Raw genomic sequence first — 18,530 nt, 5'->3', positions numbered from 1 at the left:
TGGGGAAAGTGATGTTAGCGAGCGCCTATGAAGGGCGGAACTGCACACGAGGAGGCGGGATGGCCAACGCCACGCCTGGCCGTCTTTGTCTTCCCAGCCATGATGTTTATACACCGAACCAGGCACTCATTATTTAGGCTGAGTCTACCTAGGGGAGGCCCATCACCGGTTTGTATATTTGCCACTAATATTAGTGGTCGTGAGCGGTAATTGAAATCGGTCGTTGGAGTCGTATAACGGGATGCTAACCGCTGCGCCACACACATACACACACATACACACACATACATACACACGCACATACATAAAGATAAAGATAAAGATCCCCCGTATAGCCTTAACAGACTGTAGGGGCAAGTACTGTTAGCGAGCACCTATGAAGGCCGGTACGGCACACGAGGGGGTGGGTGGCCAACACCACGCCCGGCCGCCTTTGTCTCCCCAGTGGCGATGTTTACACACCGAACCAGGAACTCATTAATAGGCTGAGTCGACCTAGGGGAGGCCCGGGACCGGTTCAGATAATCGTCACTTGTGTGGGCCGTGAGCGGGAAATTAGCGCGGATCAACACACAAACACTCCCAATATACATACATTACCTCCCCCCCACCACACAACCTCGCAATATACAATGCAATGCACCAGACGAGGACATACACGCATACATTTACGCACTCGCCACTTACAATGCACGTGCAAATTGCCACTCACACACCTCACCACGCGGCCCTATATAAGCTCACCGGCTCTGCCCCCAATCCCCCTTTGCCCGTTTCGAGGAAGACTCGGAGCTCGCACGGCGTTAATCGCACGCACCGCGCATTGCAACACCACCGCTCGTCGTACAGGTTGGACTCTCTGATAGTCGGACTTGGACTTGTTTTTTCCACCCAGGTATATAACAAAATGTTTTCGTAACTCTGCACCACAACGACCACGGCCGTCATCATCGTCATCATTGCCGCCCGTGTCTGAAGATGTGATGCTGGATTGACTCCGGTGACGGGATGTGGGCACCTATCGGCGAGTCGTTTGCACGTGGCGCGTGGTAGTGAGGATTGAGGTCCCCGGGTGTTGAACGGTGCGATCATTGCACATTGAACTCAAAGAGACTGCGTTAGTCGGCGCTAGTTAGGTGGTTTAGCCACGCACTGACACCCACACACACAAACTAACAAAGACCCTCCTATAGACTTAACAGACTGAGCAAGTTCTGTTAGCGAGCACCAATGAATACACACATACACTAAGACACACGAACACACAAACATCGACACTCACACATTCTCACTCACACTAATACATACATACACAAAAACACACTTAATACATACACATTCACACACGTATACATAAATTCACATCCTAATATATACAGCAATATTAACACATACTCGCACTCACATATGCACATTAATACAAACAAATACGACGTTGCCCCGTGTAGCCTACGCAGATTGTTGCGTAACAAATTCTGTTAACGATCACCTATTAAGGCCGGAACGGTGCACTCACACCCCTAAAACACAATACACGCACACCTATAGCACAACGCACCCCACACACCCTAACACACCACACACACCTAACACACCACACACACCTAACACACCACACACGCAAACCACCCCTATCACACAATCACAACACACACACACATCTAACACACCACACACACCTAACACCACACATACCTAGCACACACACCACAAACCACCCCTATCACACAATCACAACACACAAACCACCCCTACCTAACACACACACCGCACACATGGCGCGTCGCGTCCCCCAAGTCGCGCGTCTTCTCGCCACCGCCTCGACCGTCGCCCTTTTCATCCTCGCCACCACCACCGCCGCCGCACGCGCGCGCCCGAGAGCCCCGAAGCCGCCGGTGCCACTGATGTGCGCCGGACCCACGTGCAGCTGCCACGACCTGGACGTGAAGTGCGAGGGCCAGGGCCTCGACGACCTCTCCCGGCTCGGCGCACCCCCGGAGGGGCCCTTCCGTCTCTTTCTGCAGCGCAACTCGATGCGGCGGCTGCCCGCGCTGGCGTTCGCTCGCCTGCCCGGGCTCAGCCTCCTCAACCTCGCCTCCAACGGCCTCGTGCACATCGCCGAGGGCGCCTTCAGCGGCCTCGCCGAGCTGCGGCGCCTCCACTTGAACCGCAACGCTCTCGAGGAGCTACGCAACGACACCCTGCTGGGCCTCAGCTCCCTCGAGTACCTGCAGGCGGACCACAACCTCCTGCGCACGATCGAGAGCGGCGCGTTCGCGCGCGCGCCGAAGCTCAGCGTGCTGCTGCTCAACGACAACCAGCTGGAGAGTCTGCCCGCGGGACTCCTGCAGGGCTCCGCGGCTCTCACGGCCCTGGACCTCAGGGGAAACCGCCTTAAGGTGAGCGAGGGAGATGGACGATCTCCGTCCGCCTCCCTGCGTTGCGTGGGGTGGACGTTTGAAGAGAGCGTCACAATAAAGCTGCGGCAGCGGCAGGACGACGACGCAAAAGCCAAGGCGTTACACTGAGCAGGACTCACAAGTTGTACGATGTTTCATGGTCGATATTGGGGGAGCCACTGGAGCTCTGCACTTTTATACTCGATTCGATCTCGGAGATCTGCCGAAGCCGTCTGCTGACCCTGTCAGGCAACTTCGAGCCACCAAAATCCGGGCACCCTGAATCAGAGGTGTGGACTCGAGTCATGTGACTTGGACTCGAGTCAGACTAGAGTCATGAATTTCATGACTTCAGACTCGACTTGGACTTGCATAACAATGACTTTGTCCCACCTCTGAGGTGTGGACTCGAGTCATGTGACTTGGACTCGAGTCAGACTCGAGTCATGAATTTGATGACTTCAGACTCGACTTGGACTTGCATAACAATGACTTTGTCCCACCTCTGAGGTGTGGACTCGAGTCATGTGACTTGGACTCGAGTCAGACTCGAGTCATGAATTTGATGACTTCAGACTCGACTTGGACTTGCATAACAATGACTTTGTCCCACCTCTGCCCTGAATGGTACCAAGGGCAAATCCGCGTTCAGTGGGTGACGACGGAGTTTTCAGTCGCCAGGCGACTCGTTTGTGGGACACCTCGCCTCAGTCCTTCAGGCTCGTCTGAAAACCACATCATTTTCTCGTGCGTATCCATCTGTGTAGGACTGTTTCACTCTTAGTTTGAAAGGTAAGGGGTTTTACTGCGATTGTGTTGCAAGCGCTGCGAGGCCTTGCGTGAACGGAGATATAAACAACTGCGTTTTACTTACTTTCACTTGCTAAGTCATCTCGATTGAAAACTAATTTCTTTAGGACTGCTTTTTGTGTTTAGTTTGTTGTCCTTCCCCCCGCACCTCCGATTCGCGCGGTTGACTACGTACGGTGCGAAAGAAGTTCAACATACGGCACTTGCATCACACGGGCAGCATCCTCGGTGGTGGTAGCTGAGCGGAGTAGGCGGGTTGGTCCACCAGAACACAACGTGGTTGTACTGGGTGGGCATCCACCAGCAATCTAAACCAAGGCCGTAGCCATGGAGTCAACATTGGGGGGGACCAAATCTTCTAGGGGGTCTGGGGGTCCCAACCCAGAAAAAAATCTAAATTTGAAAACGAATTTCCTGCCTAAAATATAAAAAAAAATCACTTACACAGGATAATCTCTAACAGTGTATTGTATTCCATTGCTCTTTTTTACCTTTTCTTGTCTCATTGTATGTAATGGCAGATATTAGGGATTAATAAAGTACAACCATAACTACAATCATATAAACATAAATCTATTTTATAGCAATATATTGGGGGGAACATTTTGAGCTTTTTTAATATTGGGGGGGGGGGGATGTGCCCCCCCCCCCCCAATATATATTATAATCACGGCCTTGAACTAAACTATGTTTTATTTGACCAGGTAAGGCACACTCATTCAGAAGCGACTTGGCCACAAATTATAACTCAACGAAGTGGCTTATTATCACGTGGAATTTTATTGCAGCCAAATACTCTAAACGCGTGATTGCTGATTCTAAATGTGGAGGGGAAACCCGAAGGACCCGGAGAAAAGTCCACGCGACCACGGGGAGAGAGAGACACGCAGACTCCAAATATACAGCAGGCGTCAGGGTCGGTATCGAACCCACGACCCCTGTATACCAGGCGAGGTAATTAACATCTCACCATCGCATTCACAGTTTAGTTGAGCCCCCCGATCGTTCCACTTATGGATAAAATATCCCAACACCGTCTTCTTCTTCTCCTTCACGTGGCGTGATGGTGGTTGTCGTTGGGACTCGGTTTGTTGAGAACAGGCTCCCGACTGTCTTCAGGGCAGCAGAGAGACAGACACCAGCGCTGTCACTTCAGTGCCGTGCTCGTGAGGGACGACCGCTGTGTTGCCCACGTCTCGTGGCAGAATCAGAATATGTATTTGTACTGGAGGGATCCGATGAGCTATAAATATTTTTTTCACAGATGTCCAGTAGGGGGCAGGTCAGAACGTTACAACAACAAACAAGACACACACACGATAGGAGTGCAAAATACAGGAAACGTGAGCAAATCACTGAAAAAATATACAAATTAAATGTAACTATTTGTATCTTACCAGGAAAAGCCCACTGAGCTCTTAGCTTCCTTTTTCAGAAGCGACCCGGCCACAAATGATAGCTCAACGAAGTGGTTTGTCACGATATAGCAGCCAAATGCTCTAAACAATCGAGCGGCACGAGGAAGACAATGTATCCTCCACGTAAAAGAGCATCTCTTACTCATCCCATCGGCCACACGCACCGCCTACTGGGACTCCATTCATTTCAGCAGCGTTGATTCATGGCAAGCAAAACTATTGCACCGGTTTCGACACGCAAGTGTCTCATCAGCAGAGTCAGACTCAATGCTCGAATCGATGCCGGCCAACTGGTGATGTTACAGGCAACGACTGGTTTCGACACATAGTGTCTCGTCAGTAGAGTCAAGCTTGACGCTTGAATGATCGCTGGTGAAGCTACCGAATTTACAGGCAAGAACCATCTCTCCTTACCCCAGGAGGTCCCAATTCGACGCAACATTCGACAGCGGTACACAACTCAACGACCACCAACGTTGTTGAGGAGAATCTAAATAACGAGAGACACGCAGACATTGTCTCTTTCGCGTATCCGTCTCTCTACATTAACCCATCAAAGTATGTATTTACACATCCCATCAGCCGAGAGGCGTAAATAACGACATTATCAGCTCAGGGGTGCGGCAATCGGTCAGGTGGGGCCCCCAATATTTGATTTGTCTCTCGTACGGTCGCACCGAGAGGCTTTAAAATATCGCGGCTCCTTTTGCCCTCATCACATCGTCGTTCCACTCACTGTCTCGAACATTTAACGCGGCAGGGGGGGGCTCCGTCTTTGCAAAATGCGGCCACTACTAAACAAAGTAATTGTCATGCAGAAGGACACAAAATAAACAGCGTTTTAAATATGCAGCCGCTGTTCTTTTACACTGTTGCTGAGAAGACAAATCTCACGGTGGTTGTCAAGGGGGGCCTCAACTCTTCACTTTGGCCAACGGGAGGGGGGAGGGGGTTGGGGGGGGCAAGACATCCCGTGCCCCCCACGCTAAGTTATACCGCTGCATCAGCTGCAAGCACTTGGTCTGCTGATCTGTTTCGTTCGTTGTATATTTTCATCATGAAGGTGTTTTTTTTTCATTTGGTTAGATCGCCTAAGTATAAATGTCTCGTTAACACAGGCAATTAGGAAGGTTTGTCACGTAAACAAAACGTGACAATTAGTTGCTAGTTCAGCACACCGGTGTGTTGGAGAGTAAATCCACAACATTTAAAATTTGAGAACCCAGTGGCGTTTTGTCGGCAATTACATCCAGCATCATTCTGCCAGAATTCTGGCAAAGTCGCCCGATAATGTTGGATATAATTACAGGCAAAACATCATACTCACGAGTTAACGACACGTGTATACTTATGCGATCTAACCCAACATAAAAAAACCTTTACTGTGAATAATATTTGTATTCACCACGACGCTGGTGATTAGTTCTATGTGAGGGGAAGGGTCGGTTTCAAATTTTCCGAGGTTGTTTTGGTCAAAACCAGCTGGGGAGATAACTTGGGAGACCAGGGATGGGTCTCGTTCGGGTCACCACTTGACTAACGGAAAACATATAAAGATACAGAAATGAAGCAAAATATAAATCATACAAAATAATCAAGAATATCAATGTCGTGCATGTAATACGTGTAGGTTCCACGATCGATGGTATGATTCACTAATTCAGTACGTTTAGGAATTGGCACTGCCGTTCTTTGAGCAGAAGGCGATCATCACGAAGGAAGGCGCTGCTCTGTTTCACAGACACAGGCTGCAGTGGTTTCACAGTACCAGGCGATGCTGCTGCTGCTGCCACATGTGATGCCAATTGAGTCAATTGCGGCGTAATTGTTGACATTTGGCTAATTTGAAACGTCGTGATGGCAGCACACGGTGGCCTTCCTCGTTCAAATAACGCCACTGGATCTTTAGATTGTTCATTGTGAGTGAAACAGGATAAATACACCACCACCACTGCCACTACCGCAGTGTATTACCAGGCGGCCTGCCACATTCGAATCACGAACCTCTGAAATGAGCGGCCGAATCTACGACTGCTGGGTCAAACTAAAACTATATGAACTATTTTTTTTAATTTTTCCCAGGTAAGGCCTACTGAGCTGTAAAGCTATTTTTCAGAAGCGATCTGGCTATCACAAATGATAGCTCAACAAAGTGGCTTGTCACCTAGAAATTTATAGCAGCAACCAAATACTCTAAACGCGTCTTTCCAAATGATCTGGAGAAAAATCTACGCGACCACGGGGAGAGAGACCCGCAAACCCCAAATATACATAAGGGTTGGGATCGGACCCTTGCCTCCTGTATACAAGGCGAGGGAGATAACATCTTGCCACCGGGTCAGTTCCTGGCGCGGGTGGCTCGGCGGATTGTTGCATTGCAGGGTCGGGAGAGTAGCGGAGGCAGGCCGTCATCCAGCCTGCGGAGTGGGTGGGATGATAGGGGAGGGGTAGGAGAGAGAGTGGAAGGGAGTAGAGCGAGATTAATACACATTGGCGCGATCACTCAGCCACTTCGTGACAGGCGTGGCCGCTGCTTGTGATGTTGACGGTGATGATGTGATGATGTCGTGGTAACACGTGTGGCGTAGCTTTGCTGATGATGGTGTTCAATGTTGATGCTGGCAGTGTAGTTGATAACGATGTTTTTGCTGATGGTGACTTGTTGGCTGATGATGATGACGTGTGTCCTGTAGGCTTTACCGTTGAGTGGAATCCTCGATTGCCTGGGTCACCTGGCTCAAGTGCAGCTCTCCGACAACCCATGGGACTGCTCTGCTTGCAGCCACGACTCCCCTCATATCTCCTCCTCATCCTTCTCATCCTCCTCGTCATCTTCGTCATCTCCGGTGCTCCCCTTGTGGGACTGGCTGCAGCAGAGGCCTGAGACAGCAGAGGTGGCGGCGGGCTCTTTCGACTTCCCACGGTGCTGGTGGCCTCCGTCGCTCCGCAACGCGAGCCTGCGCGACGTCCCCAGGTCCCACCTGGCTTGCCCTGTGGGCCTTCAAGCACCGCAAGGCAAATCCTCTCCCGCCGAGGGTGACGCCGACGGGCAACAGCAGCGGCCCCAGCGGCCCCAGCGGCCCCAGCGGCCCGACGCCTGCCCGGCCGCATGCCACTGCAGCCCCTTGACCGAGGAGGATGCCGGCAACGCCGTCTTCTGCCGAGAGCGCGGCCTGGCCGCTGTGCCGCGGTTCTGGCCGACGCAGGCGCCCGAGGCCAGGAGGCTCGACCTGAGCTGGAACCTCATCGAGGAGGCGTCGCCCGACGACTTCGAGGGCCTCGGCAGCCTCCTGGAGCTCGACCTGTCCCACAACCGCGTGGCGGGCCTGCGCCCCGGCACCTTCTCGCGGCTGCGCTCCCTCCGGCGCCTGCAGCTGAGCGGCAACGCGCTCACCAGGCTGGGGCCTGGCGTCTTCGCGGGCCTCGCCTCGCTCACGTTCCTCGATATCGAGCGTAACGCCATCCGGGAGGTGGGCGCCGGGGCGCTGGCCGAGCTGCCCGCTCTGCGGCAGCTGAAGCTCGCGCGCAACCTCCTGCACGAGCTGCCGCCGGCGGCGCTGCAGGGCCCAGTGGAGCTGGCGCGCCTGGACGTGCGCGGGAACCGGCTGAGCGTGCCGCCCGTGCGGGGCCTGGGCGCCGCGGTGCAGCTGGAGCTGCGCGACAACCCCTGGCACTGCGACTGCGCCGTGCGCCGCGACGTCACCCGCTGGGTGGCGGCGTGGAGGCAAGCGGCGCCGCAGGGAGGTACGGGCACTGCCAGACGCGGTGGTGATGGTGTTGGAGAGGTGGTAGTGGTGAAGTTATGGGAGAAGGTGGTGGTGGTGCTGTTGGTGAGAATGGTGGTGCTAGGTGGTGGAGGTATGGGTGGTGGTGGTGGAAATATGAATGGTGGTGGTGAAGTAGTGGTGGTGGAGGTATGGGTATGGGGAGCGGTAGTGTAATGGTTAGCACGCTGCGCACCCAGCGACCCGAGTTCAATTCCCATTCACGGCCAACACCAGTGACGATTATCTGAACCGGTCCTGGACCTCTCCTGGGTCGACTCAGCCTCAAATAAATACCTGGTGTGTTGTGTTTAACCTCGCCACTTGGGAGACAAAGGCCGTCAGGCGTGGTCCTGGCGACACACCCCCTCCTGAACAATACTGACCTTAATAGGCACTCACTAACAGCACTTGCCCTCCTAGTCTGGTAAGGTTATAGGGGCGATCTTTGTCTCTGTCTGTCTTTGTTAGTATTTATGGTGGTGCTGGTGGTGAAAAGAGTGATGTTGGTAGTGGTGGTGATGTAGGTAGGATCATGGTGGTGGTTGTTGCATTGGTAGTGATGGTAATGGTATGTATAATGGTGGTGGTAGTGGTGTTTAGGGTCGTGACCTTTTCCACTGTCGACCAAACCCACACATATCTCAGTCAGCATGATGTATATTATCAGAAGGGTGCAGTTTACTGTGATGAGGCTGAACACAGCCATACCGACACCAGATCTCGGTACAAATTAATGCCAACTACAGGAGGTGACCTGAGTGGTGGTGGTAGTGGTGATGGTGGTGGTGGTAAGAGTGGTGGTAGATGTGTAAGTAGGAGCGTGATGGTGCTGATGGTAAGAGTGGTGGTAGTGGTGTAGGTAGTGAAGCTGGCAAGCAGTTGGATTTACAACTTAAACATGGATCTAGAGCTGCTACTCAACTCGTATTCTCCCTATTTTGCGCCCGTCTGGAACGCTCTTCCGATATTAGGAAGCCACTCCAGCTGTGCACTTTAAAATCTAAAACTAATTTCGTGAGAACTGCTGTTTAGTTTGTTGTCCTTCCCCCGCACCTTCGATTAGCGCGGGTGACCACGTATGGTGCGAAAGAAGCTCAACGTGCATACGTCGAGCATGAGAGAGAAACAGAGTAGAGAGAGAGTAGAGAGCAGTCTCCGTGTTTGTGCTTGAGAAGTGTGGAGACCCCTTCCCCGCTCACGCGCTCACCACTACCACCACGTCTTCCCCGCAGCTCTCTCCGCGATGCCTCCCGGCGTGAGCGGCGCTCTCTGCGAGGGCCCCGCCGCCATGGCTGGCCGGTCCCTGGCGTCCCTGCGGCCCGATGAGCCGTGCGTGGAGGCCCCCACTTCCACGAAATCTGCTCCCGCTGGACCCCAAGCAGGCACCCCCCGAGCGCCCGAGACCTCCTCCTCCCCCTCGTCGTCGTCACCTCCTCCGGCGGCCGGGCCCGAGACCTCGCTGCCGCTGCACGTGTTCGTGGCGGGCGTGGTGGCCGTGTTCATCGTGACGGCCGTGGGCACCGCCGGGATCTTTGTGCTCGCGATGCGCAGGTGTGGTGATGCTGCCCGGCATGGTGGGATCTGCGATGACAATAATAACAATAACAACAATAATCAAACCCTTTCCCGTTTCGAGACGACTGCAAGGTGCAGGGTGGGTAGTATACCATTCACCGCCCAATCTCGGAACGTGCAAGCGGCTCAGCATAGTGCCATTGTTTTTAAAGACATTGTACTCACCGCAGAGAACTGTAGCGACACGACCGCACTATGATAGCTGACGCAAAAACTGTACCATGCCCTCCCGCATTGACTTGTGGGAGCCTCGTTACTAAAAAAGTTATTTTATATTAGTTCTTCTTACAGGAAAGGGTTATTAATGTTTACACTTTTAAATTGGTGCCGCTGCTGCCACACGGCATTCACTTATGAGGAGAAACCATAGATGAGAGGCAAGGTCGTCTCACAGTGAGGAGCCGGTACTACCAACTATTGCCCAAGTTCTGCGGTCCTCTATATGTTAAGGTGTTGTCAGCCAGTTAACGAATGTTTACATGTGGGAGGAAACCGAAGCACCTGGGGAAACCCCACACGTGCAAGGGGACAGCACTCTACCCCGCACCGATCGAACAGGTGGAGTCCACACTCTGCTGTACCGCCTTTCCCTGGCGATCCAGAGTACGGCTCCTCCTCGACGCTCATGGGAGATACTTGCACAGTGGATTACATGCCTAAAAACGAAACTATTTTTATTTTACCAGGTATGCCCACTGAGTTATATAGCTTCTTTTCAGAAGTGACCTGGCCACAAATGATTGCTCAATGAAGTGGCTTATTATGTGGAAATGTACATCAGCCAAATACTCGAACCCACAACCTCCTGTATATCAGGCGAAGTAGTTAACATCTTGACACCGTGGGACCTGAAGCCCACATCACCTGGCTGATTAGGCCACGTAACAATCTGGCCAAGTTTTTTGTGGCATTGCGAGCATTTAACAATGCAAATTGTTCACACAAAAACCCACAGATCCTTACGCGTGACATTCAAATGCATGTATCGTTAGCTCAAGCGTAAATGCTAATCCATGTAAATGTGAACATTCCGAGTAGGATCACACATGTTGAACTTCTTTTTCACCGTGTATAGCCAACCGTGCTAATCGGAGGGGCGCGTTTCTCCGAGGAGTCACTTCTCGAGTCATCACGTGACGTCGCGACTTGCCCAGACGTGTAGCGTGTAGGGTTTTGGCAGCTGCTTGTAAATCCATGCGTCACGAGGGCTTCATCCCCTGAGCCTTAGCCACCAGCGACTCGCTGCATGCGGCACGTTCGCGGTTGTTGTTTCAGCTCAGCTCATCCGAGGAGTTGGAGAACAATTCTCACAATCAAGATTGAGTAATCCAGCATCCAGATCACCTTATTTTTTGGATTATAGAAATATGTAATACCCTAAAGTAGGTTTATTGTGGCAAGGCATACGTTGTATTCCAGTGGTAGTGCCTTACGCCAATAAATCCCTACTCCGAGAGAACTAGCAGAGTTGCGAGATATATCAATTGAGACATTAACCCTTTCCCGTTCAGATGACGTATGTGCATGTCATTGGTTTTCCTTCCGAATTGAATCAGAACGCAATCGGAAGTAAAAAGCCATGCGGGAGGGTCATGTGGCGCACTTTGGCACCAGCTATCATAGAGTGCAGTCATGTCACTACAGTACAATGTCTTTTAAAAACAGCAGGGCTGCGCCGGTCTAAATAAAATTAACGTTGAACCGCTTGCGCGTTCTGAGATGAACCGGTGAACGGGACTCACCCTGCAACTTGCAGATGTCTTGGAACAGGAAGAGTTATGCTCAGTGCATAGCACAAGCTTCGAACCCTGTGTGCTACAAAAAGGACTGATCTTCCTCCAGACCAACAGCAAAGATGTAGTGGAACTCAGACACCCATATGCATTCCGGTGGTGATTCCACTGAGCTGTTAATGAGACTGCAGTCATTACATTTGGTTGAGAGGCTTACGTTGGGTGCACGGCAGTTCGGGCATTTTGAGTCAAAGTGCTCATCTCCCATAAAAGAATAGGTTTTACCAATTCTGGCAACAAAACAGATGTTAAGATCTTAAACACCAAACATAAACCTTTTGCAAGGAATCATGTCTGCACCAACTACACGTACTTGTGGTGAACATGCAAACCAAAATCATGCTCTGGTAGTATATGAATTATCTGTAAAACTGATTGGTCAACACCAGAGACAGCTTTGTTTAGAGTCTAGTCTCAAACAGAGTTAGACTAGAGCACACCAAAACCGAACAGCACAAAGGCAATGCACTCTCAGGACATTGAGAGCTCGTGGTGAGCAGCTACAACATGGGACCTCTCTTTCCAGTATCAAAATACAAAAATAGGTTTTACCCTTTCTGGCAATAAAACAGGTGTTAAGATGTTAAACACCAAGGAATCATACTTGTGGTGAACATACTACCAGAGGATGTTTTTTATTTGCATGATGCTCATCTCCCATTTACAGCCCTGCTCAGAGCCAGTGGTGGAAATTCCGCATTCCTATGGCCGGGATGAGTCTGTCCATAGGACAACCACCGTTGACTTCCCCACGAACCTATTTTATTGACCCTGGAGGTGATGAGCTGAGTCAACCCATCCAACCCATCCTTTGAACTCGTGACATTCCGATTACCAGCTGCTCGCTCTTCCGCTGAAATCTTTACTTGTAACTTTATCGCAGCAAAGCGCGGAACATAAACACGATCAAGTGTATGAAACACGCTGACAAAGCGAGCGTGAACTGACATCGTGACGATCGCCACATTGCGAAACGTAATATCGCAGCCGTGCAACGCTTATCATGTGTAAAACACTCTCGGGTTCGCAGGAAGCAGCAGAAGCAGCAACGGAGTGGGGGGAAGCACCGAGAGTCCATGGTGGGGGGCGGCAGCGGCGGCGGCAACAACAGCAACAAGGGCTCGGGAGACGCCAACAAGCGCGGGCCAGGGGGGCCCAGGGGCACGCCGACGACGCCGACGGGCCGGCGCGGGGCGGGAATTGAGGAGGTGGCCCCCTTCCAGGGCCGTGTGGTGCACAACCCCATCTACAAGCCGCTCCTCGTCAAGGGCTACGGCGACGGAACCGCCGATGGCCTCTACCCGGGCCTGCTGCTCAAGCACCACGAGCTGCACGGCACCGCCCGCGCCCTCTGCCCCACGCCCCCAACGCCGTGGGCCTGGGCCGGGTCCGCTGTGGCGGTGGACGGGGGCCCGGGGGTACCGGGGGTCGTCCAGGGGTATGGCGGCGGGCCCAGCTCTGGGCCTGGGTCGGTCCCCGCCATCACTTGGCAGAAGCTGTAGAAGGGACGTGGGGGTGGTGGTGGTGGCGACCGCGTCTCCTCCTCCCACCGCCCTCCGCCCACCACACCTCAGGGCCCTCCGGTGTTCCCGCCATCATTTAGAATCAATGTCAAGCGTTTAGAGTATTTGGTCACTGCTATAAATTTCCACGCAATGATAAGCCACTTCGTTGAGCTATCATTCATGATAGCCAGATCGCTTCTAAAAAGAGCTAGGTAGCTCAGTGGGGCCTTACCTGGTAAAATAAAAAAATAGTTTACAGTTTAGTACAACCTGCAGGCTGCCTGCACTCATCTCCTGCTGCTCACAATGTTCGCATTTACATTGATTAGTATCTTTGCTCGAGCTAACGAAACGTGCATTGGAACACCACACATAAGGATCGTAGGTTTTTTGTGTGAACATGTTGCATTGTTCCATTGCGAGAGACGGTGGCAGCTTGGGGAAGCCTCCATCCAGCAGTATATTTTATCGTGGCTGATGATTACGATGTTACGATGTATGTAGCCTATAGCAGCTGTTGTACCCGTGGCTACACCACTGGAAGTGAGAGTGGAAAAATCAGGGTGACCCAGGTACACGAGAGTTAGCTTGAGTTGGCTATACTTGGGAGTCGAGGCGTGAGAGTCTGGGGAAGGGCCGGAGTGTGGGCTCGGCTGGTAGGGCCGCGGTGCAGCAAGAGTCGAGTCTGCTCGGCTCGAGTCCTCCATCCCCTAACCCCTCTCCAGCAAACATGCCAACATAGGGTTAACGTTGGCATGTGGTTGGAACCATTTCTGAAATGTTGGCCCCTTATTGCCAGCTTTGCCCCTTTCACACGTTTGTTCGTTTTGCACTGCTGCCATTCACAGCGGCACGAGGGTTTCGCCGGGGTCGTGTTACTGGCAATGGTTGCATCTGGCTTTGGAGCGAGCAAATTCAAGTCAGATACGTCTCCACGGCACCAATCTGTCAGCTGCCGCAATTCAACTGTCAGAATTCCACGGTCTTTGGTGGAGGCTACTCTACGGATAGGATAACCGCAGTTGACCTCTCACAAAGTGCTATTTGTTTTAGGTACCCCACACAAATGATAAGCTGAGCTGACCAGCGACAAGCAAAATTTTTATGTGTGACTTACGATGTTGATTTGGGTGCTCTGAGCTGAGCTGGCCTGTACTGATTGGGCCCCCATGGCTACAAGACATTGGCCTACGTGGCCACTCACCTCTAAACGTAAATATAAACTACAAGTGCCCAGTTTTCAGTCATGGAGATGTGACGCCTGTGGCTTTGATTTCATTGACATAACTCAGTAAATCCTCTTCTTTGTGCTTCTAAAATTCAACAAAAGCGACGTGGTTGTGGTTGTGTGTGATATTTTTTTTACGCGTAGAAGATCATTTCCGTTTAACTTACACACGCAAAGACCAAGAGTGCGTGACGTCGCTCGCATTCGGGAGCGAATTTAAGTTCCTAAAGATTGTCGAGTGCAGTTCAGAGATCAGTGCAGCAGCATTACGGCTATCAAGACTTCACTTTATGTTTTATATCTTTGTACCCAAAGTGGCTTACAGCACGGGAAGGGAAGTCGATTAAATTATAGGAAATGAGAAGTGGGAATGGGGAAGGGAAGCGAAAATAGACATAATTGGATAATAAGAATAGGATGGAAAAGGATCAGAGAAACGGGAGCAATGGGGATGAGGAAAGATGAAGAGGCTGCATAAGGGCCTCGACGCTGCTGTATGGAGGGAGCAGCGTCTGTTTTCACAGTGGGCGGCGGTGGGGAAAGGGGAGGGATCCAGAGTGGGGGTGGCCACACAGAAGTCACGTGATTTATGGGAGGCTTGAAAGAGTTCACATTTTCAGTTTCTATCTAGAGATGTGGATTCATTTATAGGATACACAGCCTTGTGTTGTTGGAGGACGTAAAAAAGTGGTGTTTGTTTCCATTTGTCAGTGCTCGTCCAATAATTAATCCGGATAAAATGAACAGCTTAGTTCCTAAACGCGTTCTTTCACGGGATTGGTGGACGACTCACGGCCACTCCCATGCCGCTGGCCAATCACATCTTGGGGGGAGGGCGGGCCGAAGGGAAGCCACTGCAGCATCACGATGTCATGATGCAAGCCCCACCTTATGGACGGAGCGCACCAATCGGGCTCCGGTCTGTCTGTCACACACCTGCGCGTTTGTGCGCAGGTGTGTGGTAGTGTAGCAGTTAGCGCGCTACCCGGCGACCCGACTTCGATTCCCGCTCACGGCCAACACCAGGGACGATTATCTGAATCGGTGCTTGAGTCTCCCCTAGGTCGACTTAGTCTCAAATGAGTACCTGGTGTAGTGTGTAAAACATCGCCACTGGGGAGACAAAGGCGGTCGGCTGTGGTGTTCGGCACCCACCCCATCGTGTGCCTTTCCGGTCTTCATAGGTGCGACTTGCTAGCAGCATTTACCCCAAGTCGGTGAAGGCTACACGGGGGTCTTTGTCTTTTGCAGTGGTCAGCGCGCTGCTTTCCATTCTCGGCTCATCACCCATAACAATGGCAAATTTTTGAAGCCGTCCTTGGCTTCTCCTCGGTCGACTCGTGCCTTAAATGAGTACTTGGTGCAGTGTGTTCCGTGATGGCCTTCATAGGTGCTCACTAACAGCTATTGTCCCAACAGTCCTTTGTGCGTGTGTGTTTGTTCATCTGTTGACAGAGTAGGGGGCATAGCTGGTGCATCTGCCAGTCATCTCGGTCAGTCAACCCATAGCACGTGGGTCTGTCCCGTGACCTGTCAGCGAGCCTTCGACACTTCACTTGGCCTCGAAGTGCACCTGGCCTGGCACAGGCGCCGTAGTGACGTCACAGTCACTTAGTGGCGAATGTCTTGTTGGTGCTCACGAGTGGTGGTCGTTCGGAATGTGAAGGTTCTGCCACAGGCACTGGCAAGGCCTGTGGCTCATCGCCATGGGGCTAGCGTCGACTCAGTGGTGGGAATCTCGCATTCCCATGACCGCGTTCAGTCGACCCACAGCGCCACTGCTGCTACTGCTGTTGACGATGACAATGAAGGCGATGATGTTGCAGATGATGATAATATGTTGCTGCTGATGATGGCGATGAAAATGATGAAGAAAAAATATGATAATGATAATGATGTTCCTGCTGCTGCCGATGTGCGTCTGTGTGAGTAACAATGTGAAAGCTGGTGGGTTTGCATGGGTTAGGCTGGTGTCTTTGTGTGGGTGAGGCTGGTGATTTTGAGAGCGTGAAATTTGGAATTGTATTGCTATGTGTCAGTAAAGGTACGTTGAATGTTTGTTATTATAAATGTAAGGTCGCATTTTTTTAAATGTGTTTTTGAGGCGTCCTCCCGCTGGGATCCATCTCTGCCAGGGTCCAAGTACAGACCGACTCACGCGATTCAATATATGTCATAAGTTCAGGCTTGTCGTAACTCCGATTCCATGAGGGGATGAATACGATAAACCTCGTAATTTTGGGAGAGCACTTAGGGGCTCTCAGGACCACTCACTCGAAGGTCGATTGTCAAATTGAAAAAAATAACCGATAACATAACAATGAATTACAACATTCATATTAAAAGCATTCATAATATCAATAACATGTATAATACATATATTTACGTCCGTCACAGTTCAGCTGAATCAAACAGGTTGCATGGGGTTGTCTCAAGGCCGTAATTATAATATTCGAATTTGCTCAAAATGTCCCCCCCAATATATTGCTATAAAATAGATTTATGTTTACATGATTGTGGTTATGGTTGTACTTTATTAATCCATAATCTCTGCCATTACATACAAGGAAACAATAAATTTTTTAAAAGAAAAAACAGCAATGTAATACAATACACTCTAGACATTATTGTAAAAAACAAAGAAAAAGTCCATGCTATGTGTTAGTGAATTTTTTTATATTTTAGGCAGGAAATGGCAGGAAATTAGTTTTCATATTTAGATTTTTTTTTCTGGGGAGGGACCCCCAGACCCCCTGGAAGATTTGGTCCCCCCCAATGTTGACTCCATGGCTACGGCCTTGGGTTGTCTACACAGCAGCTGATTGGTTGGTGCAGCATTTAAAAATCTGAAGCACGCCTCAACGTTTTGATGCTGTAGTTTCATTTCTTAATCGAAATGGCCTGTCTACACTATCACACAACAACTGCAAATCATTTAATTAAGTGTATTATTTTTGCTCAGTTCCATTGGTAGCCAAAAATCCTGGTGGAAATTCGTTATTCCTATGACGAGGCCCTATACCTCCAAGGGATGACCGCTGGTGACGCTCCACTAAATGGTACAAGTTTTATCGACTCCGAATGGATGATGATTCAACAACTCGTAGCAGTGACGCGAGGTTCGCGGTTCAAACACAGCGGCTGCCCTAATAATTGCTGCAGGAGTGACAACATAGCAAAACACGCGCCGTCCGCTTTACTCACAGTGGACTTTAATAACCCTGTGACAGCATTTGCAAGAGTAGGTCAATGTGTGCCCGGGCATCGTGGTCACATTTTTGGGTGAAATTGCAACGCACATCAATCACACGTACAAGCCCCCCCCCCACCCCCCTCAATGATGCACAGGGGTCACTCTTGCAAATGAGACGCATCCTAGTCGCTTGAGCTCTCATCACGTGATCGATGAGCCGTGGTTTGAACTCGCGACCTTCCACTTATGAGCGGAGGGCTCTGGTCACGGTGCCACGACGCGTGGCTTCGTGTCATTGATCATCGCGTGCAGCTCCTTGCCTCGTCCCGCTGGCCGGAGGAATACCTCCCCCATGCCGTGCCAGTCACGACGGTTGTTTAAACTTCACATTTCACCACGCGTGCCACTGTTGGTAGCTCATTGGACGGGGGGGACCAAATCTCGGGGGGCTGGGGGCCAGGCATAGGCGGAGTTTGACTTTATATTTGGGGGGGGGGCAGAGGTTCGCTTTGTCTCTCATATTAGGAATTGCGGGTGCATTTAATTAGTAGTAGTAGCTTGATTGCAAACTACTAAACACAAATTAATGAAGGTGTCCAGTTGGGGGGCCTTGCTCACCGGTATCCCCCCCCCCAAACTCCGCCCATGGGCCCAGGTCCTCCATACATCTCACTTCTGCTCATTCTCTCTTCTCCCCTCTCTTCTCTCACTCCCATCATCATCATCATCACGATCGCCCTCTCATCCCCCCAAAGTCTTGGCCTGGTCATTTCTCCACCCCCGCCCCCCCCGCCACCATCCTTCCTGTAACGGCGCTCCTCTTCCTTTCTCCCTGCTGCTCA

At 51.3% G+C, this 18,530-nt stretch overlaps 1 protein-coding gene across 2 annotated transcripts; it reads left to right on the top strand.

Moving 5' to 3' along the window:
- The first annotated feature begins 781 nt into the window (after nt 1-781).
- Nucleotides 782-14,948, top strand: LOC133353924 (SLIT and NTRK-like protein 5). Of its 2 annotated transcripts, none has more exons than XM_061570434.1 (4): nt 782-2,399; nt 7,375-8,371; nt 9,627-9,945; nt 12,793-14,948. In XM_061570434.1, the coding sequence occupies exons 1-4, from the start codon at nt 1,776-1,778 to the stop codon at nt 13,262-13,264; spliced, it is 2,412 nt and encodes an 803-aa protein (XP_061426418.1). In that variant the 5' UTR covers nt 782-1,775; the 3' UTR covers nt 13,265-14,948. The 2 variants fall into 2 exon arrangements, with proteins under 2 accessions (XP_061426418.1, XP_061426416.1); XM_061570432.1 differs by having other exon boundaries at nt 7,321-8,371.
- Nucleotides 14,949-18,530: the final 3,582 nt, after the last annotated feature.

Source organism: Lethenteron reissneri, chromosome 45 (genome assembly GCF_015708825.2).
Source record: "Lethenteron reissneri isolate LAM-NWPU_2019-01 chromosome 45, ASM1570882v1, whole genome shotgun sequence".
NCBI classification, from domain to species: Eukaryota; Metazoa; Chordata; class Hyperoartia; order Petromyzontiformes; family Petromyzontidae; genus Lethenteron; species Lethenteron reissneri.
This window is presented reverse-complemented; position numbering and strand designations above follow the sequence as displayed.

Bases quoted from the DNA above. Each gene is read 5' to 3' on its own strand.
- LOC133353924 (XM_061570432.1), top strand. From the start codon at position 1,776: ATGGCGCGTCGCGTCCCCCAAGTCGCGCGTCTTCTCGCCACCGCCTCG. The intron at 8,372-9,626 runs GTACGGGCACTG...TCTTCCCCGCAG, and splicing joins GCAAGCGGCGCCGCAGGGAG to CTCTCTCCGCGATGCCTCCC. The intron at 9,946-12,792 runs GTGTGGTGATGC...TCGGGTTCGCAG, and splicing joins TTTGTGCTCGCGATGCGCAG to GAAGCAGCAGAAGCAGCAAC.